At 40.9% G+C, this 17,719-nt stretch overlaps 1 protein-coding gene and 1 long non-coding RNA gene across 5 annotated transcripts in view; both read left to right on the plus strand.

Moving 5' to 3' along the window:
- Positions 1–1,514, plus strand: part of LOC119030136 — a 51,177-nt gene extending 49,663 nt beyond the window's left edge. For 2 of the 3 annotated variants that reach the window (XR_005078176.1, XR_005078182.1), the window contains one exon: positions 548–1,113. This is a non-coding gene — a long non-coding RNA (uncharacterized LOC119030136). Of the gene's footprint in view, positions 1–547; positions 1,114–1,172 lie in introns of those variants that run through there. The other variant, XR_005078177.1, reaches the window with a different exon arrangement.
- Positions 1,515–4,356: 2,842 nt separating this feature from the next.
- The window catches only part of sppl3 (signal peptide peptidase 3), a 29,607-nt gene continuing 16,244 nt past the window's right edge, over positions 4,357–17,719 (plus strand). Inside the window, exon 1 of one of the 2 annotated variants that reach the window (XM_037117658.1) lies at positions 4,357–4,944. In XM_037117658.1, coding sequence (XP_036973553.1) covers positions 4,919–4,944 — 26 coding nt within the window. In that variant the 5' untranslated portion in view covers positions 4,357–4,918. The remainder of the gene's footprint in view (positions 4,945–17,719) is intronic. The other variant, XM_037117659.1, reaches the window with a different exon arrangement.

Below are 17,719 nucleotides of genomic sequence, written 5' to 3' on the forward strand. Positions count from 1 at the left end.
CAGCTCTTTGCAGACTTGAGTAATCCCCACACTCTTCAGCTAGAGGGAATCCCATTGACCCCTTTCTAAACTCTAATGCCATCTTTATCTACAGGAAAGACACTGTCTGGTCTGGCATCAGCTAATCCCTAATAGAAATGTTTTCTATTATCAGGGCCGATTATTCATTCCACTGGACTGGACTCAATGTGTAAGACTTCCTCTGAACAATTTAGATATTTAACAGTGGAGATGGTGGATAAGGAAAAAGAAGGCATTCCTGCAATCAGGACGGGAAATTAAAGGCTATATGATGGAATACTGCAGCCCTGTATATTGACCAAGTCTAAGGAAGGGTATTGATAAGATTGATACCACTGCAGTTATGGATTCTGCTTATTGATCTGATTCTCCATCAATTGGTTAGTGATCATCTTTCTGTGTGGTAAAAAGAAAGCCTACACAGGTTTTCAGCATCAATTCAACTGTAGAGGCATACATGTGACTTAGGCGTGCAAAAGCTCCACTGTTTAACAATGTTTAATCTTGATATTGGTTACACTGACAGGCTCACTGCTGGGTCGGGAAACCGTGTCACTTTGTGCGTCAGGTACGTGACAAGTCTACGTTGAGTGGGAAGATATTTGAAGTATCACATTCCAGACGTTACAACTACCACTGTGGTTGTCTTTCTCCATGAAATGAGGCCACGTTTAGAACCACTTCTTCCTCTCTGCCATGAGTTCTTCTAGTTGCAAGTCTCCAACAGCATAGAGACATGAGTTTTGACGTCATTGATTTGCAATGGCATAAAAACATCCCGCCCGCTTGTCCAACACCATCATTAAATTTGCTGATGACACAACTGTCGTTGGGTTCATCTCAGGGGCAGGAGATACAGAGACTGTTGGTGTGGTGTCCACTGAACAACGTTAAACTGAACACCTCAAAGACCAAACAAATCATACCAGACTTTAGGATTAAGTGGAACACAAACCCGGCCTGGCTCTGTATAAATTGGTCATCTGTTGAAAGGGTACAGTCCTTTAGATTCCTGGGAGTCTTCATATCCAAGGATCCCAGAGTCCCTGACTTCCTGAGAGTGCTCAGGATGAACAACAAGCTCCTGGTGGCCTTCTATCGGCCAACAATTGAGAGCACACTCACATACTGCATCTCAATATGGTATGCAGGCTGCTCCGCTGCAGACAAAAAAGCCCCGCAGAGAGTAGTTAAATCAGCTGAAAAAAAAGCACTGGCTGCCCACTGCCCTGTCGGGAGGAGATTGCCACCTCATGCTACCTCCGCAGAGCCAACAAGATTATCAGAGACCCAGCACACTCCGGTCAACATCTTTCTGAACCGTTGCCCTCTGGCAAGCTCTACAGGTCGGCCAAAAACACGCACCTCAAGATTCAGAGCCAGTTTCTTTTCCCAAGGCCATGTCCAAACTAAACACAAAATACCACTGAGAAACTTATACATACTGCTGTCTACTCACACCTTATACAACCTTCATGTGCAATACTGATACCTCACTTTGTTATACTTAGTTTTTATATTTATATCACCATATGTTATTTGACATATATATGACTATAAAGGCATTCATTCTACATTTGTTCATTCTCCATTCCCATCCCTTACATGGCTCATAGGTCAACTAAACCTGCAAGATGAGGAAAAATATGTAACCTATATATATATAATATATGGACAACTATTCAAGCGATCATGTTAGCTTCACTCTCCTTCCTCAGCCATCTGTGAAGTCATCTCATTTCCACAAGTTACCTTGAGGGTACCTGACTGATCATTCGATTGGCCAATCAGTGTGAATGCATGACTCATGTGTCAAGGGCTCCCTTGATAGGTCAGATGTTCACAGGCTGAGTGCGAATGCATGGTGCGTGTCTATTGTGTGTTTCTATATGAAAATAGAGTTCATCAGTCGGCGCTAGTGGTTTCACAGCCAAGAGGAAAGTCTGCATTGTTTTGTTAATATCAGCGAACAACATGGATCAGAACAGTCAAGTCTGCACCACATCAGAGCCTCAACAATGAGAATGTGTAAGCTAACATTTGATAAATGTCATGTGGATCAAGATTTCTGAACCTGCAGCTAAACTTGAAGGTGAATACTGAGACTTGCAAGCCTATTTTGATATCAAGAGGTTTATATAGATTTGTACAACCACTACAATGTGTGTCAAATCCACTTCGTTCCATGAGTTTTGCTGTCAGCATTCATAGTCCCCAGATAATGAATTTGACTCCTTTAACCCCACTCCCAGGTCATATTGTCATTTTTAAAACTGCTAGATTCTGATCAAATTTTCTGCAGCCTTTCATAAATCTTTTAGTGACCTCCTGATCTCAACTCTCACCAGCCTCTGGCCATGATATCCACTTGAAGATATCAAAGTCTAATGGGCAGATTGCTATTGAATTCACTGAGCACATCTATGTTACCCAGAGGATAAAAGTATACATCTTTTTTTTTTTTTCCAAAATGCCAACTTTCCCACAGTATCTGTATCTCGTAAACTGATCAGAGTGTTGTTTGTCATGAGCTGTTATGAACCTTGGGTTTTCCACAAAGGGAACTGGTTTTATTGACCCATTGATCTTTCACTTCTGCAGCATGCTGATAAGGCTCTTTAAACAGACCAAGATAAAGCATCTACAGTGACGCTGACAGTTCTGGGAGGTGGATTATTGTCAAGGAAAGCAATTTTTTTGGAGAAATACCAAATCTGAGCTAATGATGGCACACGATGGAAGGTCCAGGGGATCACAATGCTCACAAAGACCATAAACGTCTTAACCAAATGCATGGCCAAGCTAAGACCTCATCCTCTGGTGATCATGAATGAATGTACCAAACTCTATAGCAACTCATCCAATGATTCTTGCGATATTTCAGTTGGGACCAGAGATGAAACTGACTGACATCCTGGAGCCATGCCTCTAGCACAGCTAATAAAAATGGTAGGTTGTTCGTCCATTCAGCAGTCTTTATATTAAGGTTCATACATTGATGCCTTTAAGGATGCTAGTGGGTTTTAAATACACTGTCTTATGTGTGTAATTCAAAAATGTGCTTTTTATTTTTACACTCAGCAGCTAAGACAGTGCTGGTCTAAGTTTACTTTATGGCAGCAGTAGGACCTGCCTGTCCCTGAGGCATTTTATGGATGTGTAGATATAATCATATTTAAACCACAGCAGCTTCAGTGCAATGATTAGCTGCAAGAGCTCTCAGTTTAAAGTACAATGGTGCTATAAATATAAACATTTTTTAAATTCCAGTGCCATGAGAAAGAGCATGAAAGACAAGCACCGCGGCAACCGTACAATCTGTAGTGACAATCTGCCAGTCTACAAAACTTTTGTTCATATGTCATATGTTGACATTTGTGACGTACAAAAGAGATAAATATAATCTTCATATCGATCATCTCCTGTCATGTTTGTTTGCACCTACAACATGACGGCACATCATTTTGTGTAGAATTGAGGGAGGATTGTAACGCTACTGAGCAATCGTAAAATCTTTATTATAGGACCCTCTCTGGATCTGTAAAATGTATCTTTCTGGTTTTATTTCTGCGATTATGAGTTGCAGGCTGATGTGGGCTTTAATCTGACTCATGGCAGCACCCCACTGCTTGTTTGCCTTCCCCAAACATCATCTGTAAAAAATAAAAAAATAAAACAAAACAAAACAAAAAAAACACAAAAACAAAAACGCCTGAATGCTACAATGTAATTACACTGATGGGCCGCAGGGGGCGCCACAACATGTAAGGCCCAACATATTTCCAATAGATTTTAATTAATTGACTTATTGTAACCCACAACTATGTTTTGTATTTATGTGTTGTGTTGATCTTGGTTTTTTTTTTTTTATTATTGCCTATGGCAGTATGATTTATCTGTGTGTCTTGACTGGGGGACCTTCAGACTCCTGGGGGCATGAATTCATTTAAAATAGTCTGTTTGGGATTTTAATGGACACATACTCCTGATAACTGAGGTGACTGAGGTCCATGTCGGGCTATTTATCGCTTTTTTTTCAGCAGCTTAATACAAAAAGCTCAAACATGTGTCACATATACCAATTATTATTTTTATTTATTTTATTCAAAAACCTTAATTTTCTCATTTTGCAACCTGTTTCTCATCATAGCAGTTGATTAAATGTGTCCAGTGTTGGAGGGACTGTCGGTGTTGTGTCGGTGATTAAAATCATGGTTTCGCGATTATGTCCAATGATTATTCGGTTAATTCGATGTAAAACAATAAATCACATTTTCACAATGGTCGTAACGCTCGCGGCTTCAGCTGTAGGTGTGTGTATGACAGGCTGCACCGCTGCCGGCTGAAGGAAACCATTGCGAGCAGCGTCGGTGCACAAAAGCGTTTCAGTGCACGTCCTACTTGTGAAGCTCTACAGCAGGGCGATTTTGCGCGTTCCCGTGACTCTCGCCATAGAAAACAAAGCTGAACGTCTTCCATAACAGCTAAGGGGTGCAGACTTGAGGAATATCCGAATTTATCCTGGACACATCGTGCTGAATATGGATTTACAGTGGGTGTAGCATCGTTGGAGACCGAGCCTTGTCGGCCGGGGTTGACGGCAGGACATTGAGCGAAACCGAACGAAAATAACATCAGTGTGTTTTTTTTTTCTCGGGGTGCTTTGTCTTGTCCACCTAACGATAGCAAACCACCATTCCCATTTCAATTGCAAGGTCTCCAGCTAGTGATCACTAGCTGCCGCCGGGATGTATCATCATGTTGTCACCTAAAAGAAACTGCTAGGACGTCGGGATTGTGAAGGATAAGCAGAAAACCGCTCCGAGGTCCTGACGGGTTGTCACCGGGACCTGAATCTGTGTTAGCCACAGTCGCGGAACCCACTGTTTTCGGCGATATGGCGGAGCAGGGCTACTCATCTTGGTGAGTGCGCACAGGCATCGCGCTACCGATTAGTTGTAGCTACCTGACGCTAGCTGCTGCTAACAGTTACTGCCGAGCCTGGTTGATATAGGTCACTAAACCAATGAATTACATCTCTGACAATTCACCATAACAATTGGCTCTACACGCCAACGCACTGGTATGCGTTTATCACCGTCTGTATGGCAAAATGTCTCTCATCCGAATATTTCTTTTCTCTTGCAGCTCTGATATTGCTAACCGCTAACTTGAGCTGGCTGGTTAGCTAGCAGCGGCTAATCAGATCCACCAGCTGATGCTGTGCTAACGCTACACAGCGTCCCCCGATTCCAATGGGTGCTATTGTAAGCGAGCGCTAAACGAGCTAGCTGCCCTGACGGGTCGCCTAGCTCGTCAGTGAATGACTCTTGGCTCATACTACCATTATTGTGGTTCTGTACAATGAGCACTGGGTTGTATGATAGAGTCAATCAGATTAACGAACGTTGGCTGTGTTAACAAGTTAGCGTTAGCTTATTAAATGGCTAGCATTCGTCGTCGACCCCGCTGCACACCATAACAAAGGTTCTGCCATGGAGCTAAGCTAGCTAACTGGCATCGCAGTCATGCCCCAAAATGCCAGTTTCAGGGTGAGCTTGGTATTCTGACACAGAACACGTTCAGATGTGTGTGAGGTGTACACACTCGATGCCAGGTGAACGTTATAGTTGGATTTCAGTGCCTGGTGAAGAGGAGCTCAGACGGAGCCAGACAAGAGATGATGTGATCACTGAAAAGCATTGTCCCCATGAATGAAAATGACCTGACTTTTGTTGAGGCCTACCTAATCAATGTAGGCTAAATTATGCTTGTTTGATCCCAGCAGCTGGGATCGATTGTTTTTATAATGATCATTTTTAGAACAGCATCCTCGCGTGTATGTGTGTAGTCCGAGTCAATGGCTCTCTAAGCAGACTAGGTTCATTGAATGGTAGAGATACAGAGAAGTGTTTGGTCTTATGAGTTTAACTAAGGTTAACTCCCAATTGATGTTATCATATATTGTGGTTTTGTGGAAACTCTTGTCTCTAGAAACTTAACACTGACTGTGACATGAGTTTGAGCTCAGTTAATGAAAGCCTTTGTCAGCTACCATAACTTCTTTAAAAAAAAAAAATGTTGAGATTTGCCTCTCTATAATCACCGTTTTCATAAACATGCTGGTCTAAAACTATCCCATTGGGGAAATCAGCCGCTGCAGAATCTCCACCTCGATCTCGGATTAAGCCAAAGATTTCTCATAAACACAGACAATTTACTGTTACTCGTCACCATGACCTGCATTCTGTAAAGTAATGTGGACAATTTTCAATATTCAGCAGGTAGAAGCGGCAGTAGTTTCATTAGGGAATTCACACAGACTGGTACTGTTCCGTAAAATCCCATGTATTTATGTACACCAGCGTTCTTCTTTAACATTTATTAATAGTGTTTGAGTAATGTTGATTTTTTGGGGGGGGCTGAACTTTTGAAGAAGGACAGTTTCGTGGGGAGTTTGAAAACCGTGACTAGATGACAGCTTCATACACACAGACAAAAAATGTAGAGCAGAAGACTTAAAATTGTGAAATAGATTATTGCTTACAACAAGTGATGAAAATTCAGTTTTACATGTCATTTGAGCAGGATTAAGTAAAATGCTAAAGGGCTCTGCCTCAAACCCCAAACAGTTTGTTCACTCAGTATTAATCTGGTGTTTTTAAGTTTTTCAATGACATTTTGCATGTAGGGCTTCTTCACAGTGCCGGTGGATTGTGACGGACAGACAAAGACGCAAACACTTACAACTGTACGTAAATGTTATCTCTATGTGGATACACTCTCTGGATAATTGCACAGCCCTTGGGCGTTGGCGTTCACACCTGATATTGATAAGTGTTGCAATCTCCACTCTACCTGTGTACGTAAATTAGGTGGACTTGTCAGTAAAGATGGTGCATCCCAGGTCAAAGACAGCATTGCTGTGGACAGTCATCATTCATTTTTAAATTGCTTTTTGTAAGAGGAGACTTGCCAGCATGCTTGTTCCTTTTAACCAGATAGTATATCTAGAGACAGATCACGTGTTGAAAACAAACATACAGGAAAATAACTGGCCTTCATCAGTGAGGAAAAAGTGGAGAAAGGCAAATTCAGGCAGCTTCAAAATGGTCTTACACGTTTAGCTTATAATCTTTGTTTCAAGTTAGGCTAAACATGTCTTGAACCAGTCTTTGTTTAGAGCACATGGGCATTACATTATTCTTTTCATTTCACTCTCCTTCCCACCACAAGTGTGTTTCTTCAAATGGCGGTGATTTCATTTTGAAATATCCCAACCTCCACTGGAGAAAGATAAATCCTGTCTAAATGGGCGTTGAGTATGTAATTGCTAGTTAATGTGCAAGCTAAGCAGAAAGAAAAACATTATTAAGCATAGTGACCATCTCTTCTGCCAGAAATGCCATAAAGGTCAGCAAAGAACTCTAAAATAGTTTGAAGCATATTTGACTTATCAGTATGGTGGTAAAGCATTGATACGTTTTAACCGCTGCATTGTGCAAAAAGAAACTTTTCCACTCCACAGCAATGCACAATCATCTGTAATTTGTGTCACATGACTGGTTGCTTTACACTTTAAACGCTGTGTGGTTGTAATTGTGGGTGAGAATTGTTAATGTCTTCCACTTCGTACAAACATCAGGGAGTTACGATGACTTGAAGTCAAATTACATGCTGTACCTTATTTCTAAATGCACAAATGTTGCCGTTTTAATTCAGGCTAATCCAATAGCATAAATCAATCCATCTTCTGCAAACATGTCAAGCAGAAGTCATTGTGTATTAGTCTGCCTTAGCGTCTGTCACTTGTCAGCAGGAGAGTATCATCTTGACTAACTCCGGACTAAACTGAGCCCCGTGCTGCCACTACCTTGAATGCAGAAATACAAATGCTCATGTTGTTGTGACATACCTGTCACGTAATAAGGAGCACTTCTGCTATTCAGCCATTTAGAAAAAACAATCGCACATTTACCAGTAAAGCCACTTTCTTAAGCCACCATAAGCATAAATAATCCAATATACTGTATTGGTGGTGTTTGGCTGAGCTGGTTTTAGGCAACACAAATCTCTGACGACAGCGTGTTCAGACATTTGGTTTGGATGCCGAGCTCAGCAGCTGTTTCAAGTTGTGTTCTGCACAGTTAGTTTTATAGCAACTATATTTCTGCCTGGATAAATTGCTAACAAGTAAACCAGAGCATCCCTTGTTGAGCCTTGTGGTAAACATCTGGCTATTGCACCGTATTGAAGTATCTTACAGCAGCCTTCACAGCGGCAGGTAGCTGTGTAGCTTGCTTGATTCCTAACCATCAGTAAGTAGGTGGCTTTATGTTGCCTCCATACTACTTTGTCTGTCAAGGGACTTGTTTTCTCCCACTTTCTCTTCCTTTTTCAGGTTTGCAGCCTGTCTGCTGCATGCTCTGTTAGTCAGAACTTTTGAACCATCACATTTTTAGGTGAAATTGTGAAAGTAGCACTTCCTGAAGTGCACATGGCGATATCCAGTCACAGAGCCATGTTGGGTAACAGCAGCCCTGTGCAATTGTCATATTGCATTTAAATGTATTTGTCCATCCAGGCCAGACAACATTAATCAGTCACTGCACGCACCATCTTCTGAAAGCTTTTCATCTGCTAATTTTGGAAGGGGGAAAATAATTGTTTTTAATCATAAACACTTTTGTTTTGCCACTATTTTCAATTACAGAGAGACTTTTTACAGAAGGGATAAAGTATTGGACTTGCTTTAGCTGTTTGTTTTGCCCAATTCTTTACTTAGCTTTAGTATCTTAGTTGAGTGCTTTCCTGAGCAGCCGACAGGTCCAGTGTTTAATTCCTTCAGGCCTTGATATAGTACCAGTAAGTTTTAGAAAAGATGTAACGTTGTGATGTGGAGAGGGAGGGGAAAAGTCGTGGTCAAGATCTCACCATCAAAGTAGACTTTTGTTGTGTGAGTGGTGCAGTAATTGAATGAATTTTGAAGGCATTCATACTGTGATTTGTTCAAACAAAATACTTACTTCAGGTTTGCAAACATACCTGTTTACTGGAGATGGATGAATATATGTCACAAGAATTATTGCAGACACATTGATGCAGATAGATTGGCTCTAATAAGGAGATAAATGTTCTCAGTCATCCAGGTCATGGTAATTCCAGATACAGTACTGATGCCAGTGATAAAGAGATGTCACTTGCAGGCTCTCAACACAAATAAAGCAGTGGATGACATGTAGACATCACCTTATTTTGTAACTTCACATAAAATTGAGACCATAAAAGGGAAAAAAAGATTATGAAGTCAAACCATGTAGCCCACACGGTGTCACTCATTTCATCTCTTGATTGATCTGCAGCAACCACATACATGAAACTGAAACTCTGTTAGGTAATGTGTAGCGTTTTCAAACGTAATGTGGGTTGGTACTGGCTGACAGCACTCGGTGGATGACTTGCATGTTTAATTGTTCATCAACTTGCTGATAAATTGTTTTAGCGCTGTTAATTGTGCAGATTGTGTGGGAGGATTCTTTCGCAAGCGTTGTGGTCCATGTCTGGAGAAGGTCTTTTGATGTTCAGTAAAACAAAGTCATGCCTGTTTTATAGTATCACAGGCAAAATCTGAGCACATCACCATATTTGCACAGTGGCATCACAACGCCTTATTGAGGCTTCCTGCTAAACTCATCACTGTAGCAGCTTTTTATTGCCTTGCAAACAAGACCAAAAAGTTAGCACCAGCCGCCAGGCAGATGCTGGTGAAATATCTCAGTGGCTGGTAGAGTTGCTGCATTCACCAACCAAGAAAACAGTGGTAATCCATAGAGTGGCTGGAAAAAGATGAACATTGACTAGCAGTTAAGCAGCTAAAAAAGTGAATCAGCTTCAAAGTTTCAGATAACTTTTACTGTTGTACTGTGCAAAGCTTTTGGACAAAAGGGAGAGATTACATGCTAACTCGCCAATTTTGTTTGCAATTAACAGCAACATTTACTGCAATCCTATGAAAAATCGGCCCTGTTGTAGACATTAGTGAGAATGTTTTCTTTCTTGAAATTAGTCTATCATGGCTGCTGCCTGCCATTAATTGTTACTGTTGTTACCTCAGACTGATAACATGGTGTCGCCCCCTTCGCTGTAGCCACCTGCTTGAGTGTATAACCATTAATTTCAGAGATTAGTGTAGAATATTGTTTAGAGACTATTATCACAGTGAAGTTTTTTTCTCAAAGATTCATCTTAAAGACTGTTGGCTTCAAGTTCCTGCATCACACTTGCTGAATATTGGACCAGAATTGATCTCCAAACTATTTGTGATCTTACAGATCATGCTCGTACGATTCCCGAGGAGCACAGAGAAGTGTTAAAATCTGCAACAGTCTACACAGTAAATCAACTAAGACATTCAACTGTAGGAACAAGAACAAAAACACATTGTTGACTGAAGGGGGACTTTTAATATGCCTGTTAATATTGGTATCCAATAAACTTAAATACGCAGTCATGTAGACAACAGTAATGAGACGATGGCTTCAGGTCCCTGTTGACGACAGCAGTAGTCCAGAAGTATCTTTCTTCTTTTCCTTTGGGCTTTTTTCATTAGTGAAATAAGCAGGAAAAAAACATCCTTCCTCAGGAAACTCGGTTATTAAGATTTAATCCCCAAATCCTATTATTATTATTATTATTATTATTATTATTATTATTATTATTGAGACCATCCACAGTATAATCTGATTCAAACTCAGTTTTTGTAGACACTGACTCATCAACTAATCATTCACACAACTCACAATATAGGTGACATTGTAAATCCTGCACATTTAGAAATAAGCCTGCTCACCTTATTAACAGTAATATCTAGTGTTGAAGAGTCTTTGTGATCTTTAGTAACAATCTGAGAAAAATGATAGCAACCCCTCTCCCATACACACTGTGTTCTATACTATATGCTGTAAGTACATAGACACAACAAAGCTGCTGTATTGTCGGCTCAGAGCTACACATGGGCTGAATCTGACGGATTACTGAAGCACCTGTTACTTGAGTCCTAAACAGAAGCACTACTTAAGATTAGGCTTCAGAATTTAAGGGCCCAAATAGTTAAAGTAGGAGAGATGGTAGTCTATTGCATCTTGAATTGTGAGGCCAAAACTTCCATCAGGGATCTACCGATTTATTGACCAAACTTCTGGCACATTCACGGGTAACTGGTTCGTGAAGTCCTTGTCATCAGTTTGAAGGTCATGTAGGACCTAAAATCTCTAAACGTTGAGTAGGTACCGGTATTTGTATTTCAAGCTAGAAATGCATTGGAGGAAAGATATAATAACGGGGCACCGTGAAGTTGTGGTGAGATTTTAATCCAAAGAGAAAATTCTTCATTGATTTTTATTGCTGAATAAAAAAATGTCAGCAAAGGACAACACAATTAATGAATATTACTTTGTTTATATTTCTAACTAACTAGTCACCTTTCACACGGTTCAGATATTTCAAAGTTTTCGAAAACTACGTTAAGTAACCTTTATATAAAGGTTACGTCATAAATTTGTCTGATCAAATGTGTGCTCTTTTTAAAGATAGCGTAGTGAAGGGCTTAATTACTTTAAAACTAATTATTTATAACAAAGATTTAAACAAAAAAAAGATCGCCTATCAGCCAATTTCACATCCGGGTGCATGCCTGTCAGTTCACACATTGTGTTCACCTGCTGTGAGAAAATTATCCAAATGATTAGATTAGGTAGTCTTGTTCGGTGTGACGAGCAGCCTAGACTGATTAGTAATTTCTCTAAAATGTCCTAAAAACACGGTACAGCAGGGGAATACCGGTGACTATGAGCTTAGTTGTGAATCGTGTAATTGTAATTAGAGGTAAGATCGGGCCTAAAAAATCCAGCCCGACCCGACCCAGGCCCGCAGGCATTAAAGCCCGACCCAGCCCGAGCCCGACCAATTAACTTGATTTGCAGGCCCGAGCCCGAAGCAAACCCGAAATTTCAATTTATCCCATAGTATTTTACGTTCACGAAATGTCCGCAAAGCCGTGCGTAAAGCGTGCTCTTGCTCTGCGCCTCCTGTTAAGTAGTAGTTATATAGCAATTACCTTACAGCGCCGCCTTCTCTGTTTTATCCAAATTATTTATTTACAACAAGTATTCCTTAGTTTAGTATCCACACATCTTTTTAGTATACATTTTTATAAACATATATTTATTTAAAAAAAAGTCAGCGAGAGAGAAGCCCGAGCCCGACCCGACCCGACCCGAACGTAATGATTGACATTTTAGGCCCGACCCGACCCGAATTTCGGGCCGGGTCGGGCTCGGGCTCGGGCTCGGGCTAAAGATCTTACCTCTAATTGTAATATCATGAACAAAAACCCAACCCAGGAACTTACATGCCCTGTGTATATCAGTTATTTCCGTCCATTTCGATCTTGATCCCTTATCAACACTCTATCAAACAAAGGAGGAAAAAAAATGCCACAGATGGGTGTAAACACACACCACAGTAGCAGTGCAGCAGCGCAAGGGAGCTGTACTTATTTTCATAGAGGCAAAAAGGTCACCGTTGATCACAAATTACATTCTTGTCACTGAAGGATGTAACCCATTACATTCATAATTGGAGAAGAAGGTGGAAGCGGATAAATGTTAATTCCCAGTTTAATGTCCAGCTGCATCTCCACCCAGTTGCGACTGTAAGCTGCTGGAAATGATGTTAAAGGAAATGGTTATGCTGGAGGCTCTCAGTTTCTCAGTTTTGCTCTGTTTGTGTGTGTAGTCTGGTGAGGCTTGAGTAAGACATTTCTGCACAGTCGAACCCTAAATGTCCACGCCTCACATGGGCAGCGTTTGCAAAAGTCCTCATTGTGGCCTGGTTGACCTGGGCCCTTAGTGGTCAAGTCATGCATGCAACTGGCTTGATGGAGGAGGACGGTATTGGAATTGTGTTATTGAAAACCTAGTCTGTCAGCGAACAAGGACGTCTTATGGCACTTTGGGCTGCCATCCAGCCCTCAACAGTCCGGGATTGTATTTTGTTTTTAAATGTTCCATTCATCTATCTCACCCATGTTCTACGGGCTTCTGTGCGCAGAATTCAGACGAAGCAGTTCGATGCTAGAATATGAATTAGGTCTGTGGTAGATTAAACTAGCTGTCTATGTGCTCGCTGTGTTGACAGCAAGGCAGTGACATCATTAGTGTGTGTGTATGTGTGTGTGTGGAGAAGAACAAGGTCAGTTTCTTAATCACTCTCTTAATGCTTGAGCCCAAACTGCTGGCAAGACATTTAACCCGTTTAGGGAAGCTCTTGCCTGAATAGGGGGTCAAATTTTGATCAGCTATATTGAATGATAAATATGACGTACATGTTTGCTCAAGTATACCAGATCCCATTGTGATTTGACGTTTTTGTGAATACAATGCCTGCTGAGAGTGTTTTTCAGCCATTAAGAAGAGGCCTGTGTTCGACAAACAAGACTGGGGCAAAGCTACACGCTGCAGTATTGTCCCGGTGTCCTGTTTCCACAGTGAACTACATGTTACCCCTCCCCTCCTAGACACCCTGTAGTCATCCCTGTGCTACTGAATGAATGAATGAATGAAAGAGACAGAGGATTCTTGCCCCCCCCCAGTGTCACAATGAAAACTGTGAATTCCTGTGTCACATACGCACCAGAATGAAAAATGATTTGGAGCGCTGTGTCTCTTTTATGCAAGCGCTGTTCACTTTGGAAGAAAACTAGTAATGCAGCCTGGTGATACTCAGAACTGAACCAGTTTTCAGGGCATGCCAACAGAAACGGGCTGATTTTTTTTTGTTGTTGTTGTTGTTGCAGGACCTGATGGTTCCACTCATGAGTAAACTAGCTTCTTGTTAGGAGATGTAAACAAAATATATTGACCTTTTCTGAGCAAACCAAGATGTATAACGTCAAGAGACCAGCTAATACCATAAGGGTGTTTATGGTGTTATCTTCCATATTCTTGTTAATGTAATTTAATCAGATACTTAATTGTTTCCTGCTCCCTGGAACACTCGCAATAGTTTTGCTGGCATTGCGCATACAGCCTGTGTGATCTAGTATGTTGCAGACGAAAACCATTTATATTCACTGCATGCCGCTTCACTCGAGTGAGGATTGAGTTGCTGGCTACAGTTGTAGTAGAGTGGGAGACATTTTTGCCCTCAGAAAGATGACCCAGAGTTCACTGAATCAAACTTCAACAAATAAAAAGAAAAGACTTGGTACTGTGGTACTGTGAACAGATAGCAGAAACAGAAACTGCGACAGATGTTGGGTTAATTTTTTTTTTTTTAGCTCAGTTTTTTGTGGTGCAAGAAATATCTCATTAAGTGTCAGTTAATTGTCAGTTAGTGGGTGCTGTCGGGGGTCAGCATGTTATTATTGTTCTTTTTTTACTGATGTGGTTTTCCTGTGTGGAGCAGCTGTCATGATGACTCTTTGGATTTGCCCTCTGTATACAAACGTGTTAATTTCACTTAATTTGCCATTCCTAACGTTAGAAAAACTCTACAACTTCCTCTGAAATCAGCAATAAGTTCCTCTGAAATCAGCAGTCAAGTTAGCATATCGCCCAACTTACTAAACGTATGTGGCTGATGCATATAGAGTTTTACATTAACGTAACTCGTTTTACTGAGTGTGATACAGATCCTTTCAATAAGCGATGGTGACATTTTACACTTAAAGATAAACTTGTACTGCCTGAACAAACTATCTGATATTCACGCTGTTGAGTAAGTATATGGACATCTGTGGCATTTAGGCCTCTGTTCTGCTGTTTATTGTTACTGTAAGCAATGTGGGTGTGTCACAAGGAATAAATCAGTCAACACGTTAAAGGTTTTTCTCATAACTTTAATGAGATTCAACACAGTACAGTACCACCCCACTCTACTCAATTCATCATCAACTTTCCGTTCTCCTTTTCTCTTTACTCCCTCTCTCAAACCCATCAACTACAAGCTGTCTAAACAGCCTTCACTAACTGGAATATCAGATAGGAGAATATCAACCGCGCATTACCAGAAATACAAACTAATGCTAACTTTGACACTTTTTGTCTAAAGCAACTTACAATAAGTACATTAGTCACAAGAAAAAAGCCACAAAATATTGCTGTCAATAAAGTAAAAAAGAAAATATAGAAACAATTTTCAAGCCCTCATCTAAAAATCGTAGCTGCTGTTAGGGCTTGGTATTGTTAAGAACCTCACGATTCGATTCGATATCGATTCAATTCAAAATTGATTTAAATGCTTCGATATCGATTCAGTAATAAGTAGTTGTAAACAAAGAATTCATTAGACTACCTGTTAATTTTTAAATTCAAAAAAGTAATCTTAAATTATAAATCTTTCCTCTTGGGAGTTCTAGTTCGAACTGAAATGTAAACAAAGGCACATGCTGTGTTTAGATATAAAATAATGCAACCATAGTACCCCCCTCTCTCTCCCCGGAGGAGAGAGAGGGGGGTACAGTGCAGCGGCCAGGGTGAGACCGGCTGCATTGGGAGTTTACAGTGTCCGAAAGAGCGGTGCGTCAGACATCGGCTACCCGCTTCCGCAGCTCCGACGGTGTTTCCGCAGCGCGTGTCCCTCCGACCCTTGAGCGAGGTCGCGGTTAAGCCGCTACCAGCTGCTGGAGGTGGGGACCGAGAGGCATCCAGGAAGGACAGCGGATGGTCCGGGGCTGCTGCTTGCCTGAATCGATATTGAATTGGGAAAAAAGCTTTTTTTTTTCTTTTTTTTTTACCCACGTCTAGCTGATATTTATTAATATACCCCGTCTGATGTGTCTTCTTGTGCCCGGAGTCGGTCAGAGCTGCTGTAAATCACCTCTGTACTGGGTTGAAGGCTGCATCAGTCACAGTCTGATGTCCAGCCCAGTCAAGCAGAGCTCTGTTGCCCATGACATCAAAGTTTGACTTCCATCAACTAATAGGGCCACTAAGCACTAAGGGCTAACCTAGGCAAATTGAGCTACTTGCTCAGCGACAGCTGGCCACCCTCTAAACCTTGATTTTATACAGTTATATTTTCAGATCACAGTACTTACAATCCTACCCTTGCATTACTTATCTAATGCATTAATCGATGCTGATACGTCTGCAAGCAAATGTTGGCTGATATCTTGATCTGACACTAGTTTAGAATAATAATTTTGAGTAATCACTGAGAGATCTCACGTGAGTGTAGTTTCTATGAAATATCAGGCATTGCTTTGTGGGATCGTCAGCAAATGCAGTGTACATGGCTGTTTATTATTTTGTTTGTTTTTTTGTTCTTTTTCTTGTGGAAGGGTTTTAGAGCATCGTAGTAAATTTGCACGTGTTGCATTAGAAAGCAACATAGGAAACATTTCTGGCACAGGCCATTCTTGTGTTGATACGACTGTAAAACAATATAATTGTATCAACTTGGTTGAATAGAGCTAAGATGCACTGCAAATGGAGATGCTGGTAGCTAATATAACTAAGTGTCCGATGCATTGATGCCTTTTAAGACACTGATGAAACCTGAGCTAGCTAAATTGCAGACTAGGAACAGCTTTGATGTCTCTTCAAAGGTGGAGCAGTGATGATGATAACATCATCATTTCGGGTTCCTGGAAATCCTATTGTATTTTTACATCTGTCCTGCAGTCATGGCCTGAGAGTTTAACAGAGGCCAGAGAGGTCAGGGTTGGGGGTCAGACCTGCACCTCTCAACTGAAGGCAGCTCTTGACAATGCATGCCTTGTATTTGCCCCAGAAAAAAGGCCTGCAGTATGAGGTAGCAGTCAAGACCCCCAGATCAGTGATATGGGAACAGTTTGGTGCTCAGCTGCAGTATTGGACTACACACTAGAAGCCTGATTACACATTTGTCTGGAAAACAAAACCAGTGAGATGACTTTATGCTGAGTTTTTAGGGTTAGTCAGATGTGTGATCCTGCAAATCTCTTGTTTCCAAGAGCCCAAGAAATATTTGTTTGACTGATGAGCAGGCTGAAAAGGAGCTGGATAAGTAGCTCTCTTAATCCATTTTCAGCCTTCATCAAAAAAGTGCAGAATTAAGATGCCAGCCGTCTTAGTGTTTGGGTGCTCTTTTGAATGGGAACATTTAACTTAGGACTTACATTATGATGTCCTTCGTTAGCTTTTTATTTTGTCTAGTATAGTAAAATACAGATCACGAGGAAGATGTAGGTCAAGGGGTATTTCCATTTTCACAACCAGGTAGTTTTTGCTGCAAAGTCTTCAGATGACATTTAATGTCATGTTTGTTTGCTATACTAGACAGTATAAAAAAGGCATATGTTCTTGCAGGATGTGCAAGAAGATGTAGCATGTGTTGCATGAACAGCATGGCTGATGTTTTTTGATAGACAGTGATGACATTTCATCTTGCTCAGGCATTTTTACGACAATGCTGACATTTGCCAAGTTACTGTACATTTCTACTTGATTTCATCACATGTTGCCTTAATCTTGTTGTATGACACAACAACTAGGTACCCAAATATATATCGTTTATTCTACCCAATTATATAATTGCGAACGTGTTGTGCCGTGAGTGAGTAGATGAACATTGTAAAGCAGCTCTAGAAGAGGCAAGGTGCTGTGCAGAACGCTTCTTGGTGCCATGAGTGAGTCTTATTCTCTCAAATGTATTC

The sequence above is a fragment of the Acanthopagrus latus genome, chromosome 12, assembly GCF_904848185.1.
Source record: "Acanthopagrus latus isolate v.2019 chromosome 12, fAcaLat1.1, whole genome shotgun sequence".
NCBI lineage: Eukaryota > Metazoa > Chordata > Actinopteri > Spariformes > Sparidae > Acanthopagrus > Acanthopagrus latus.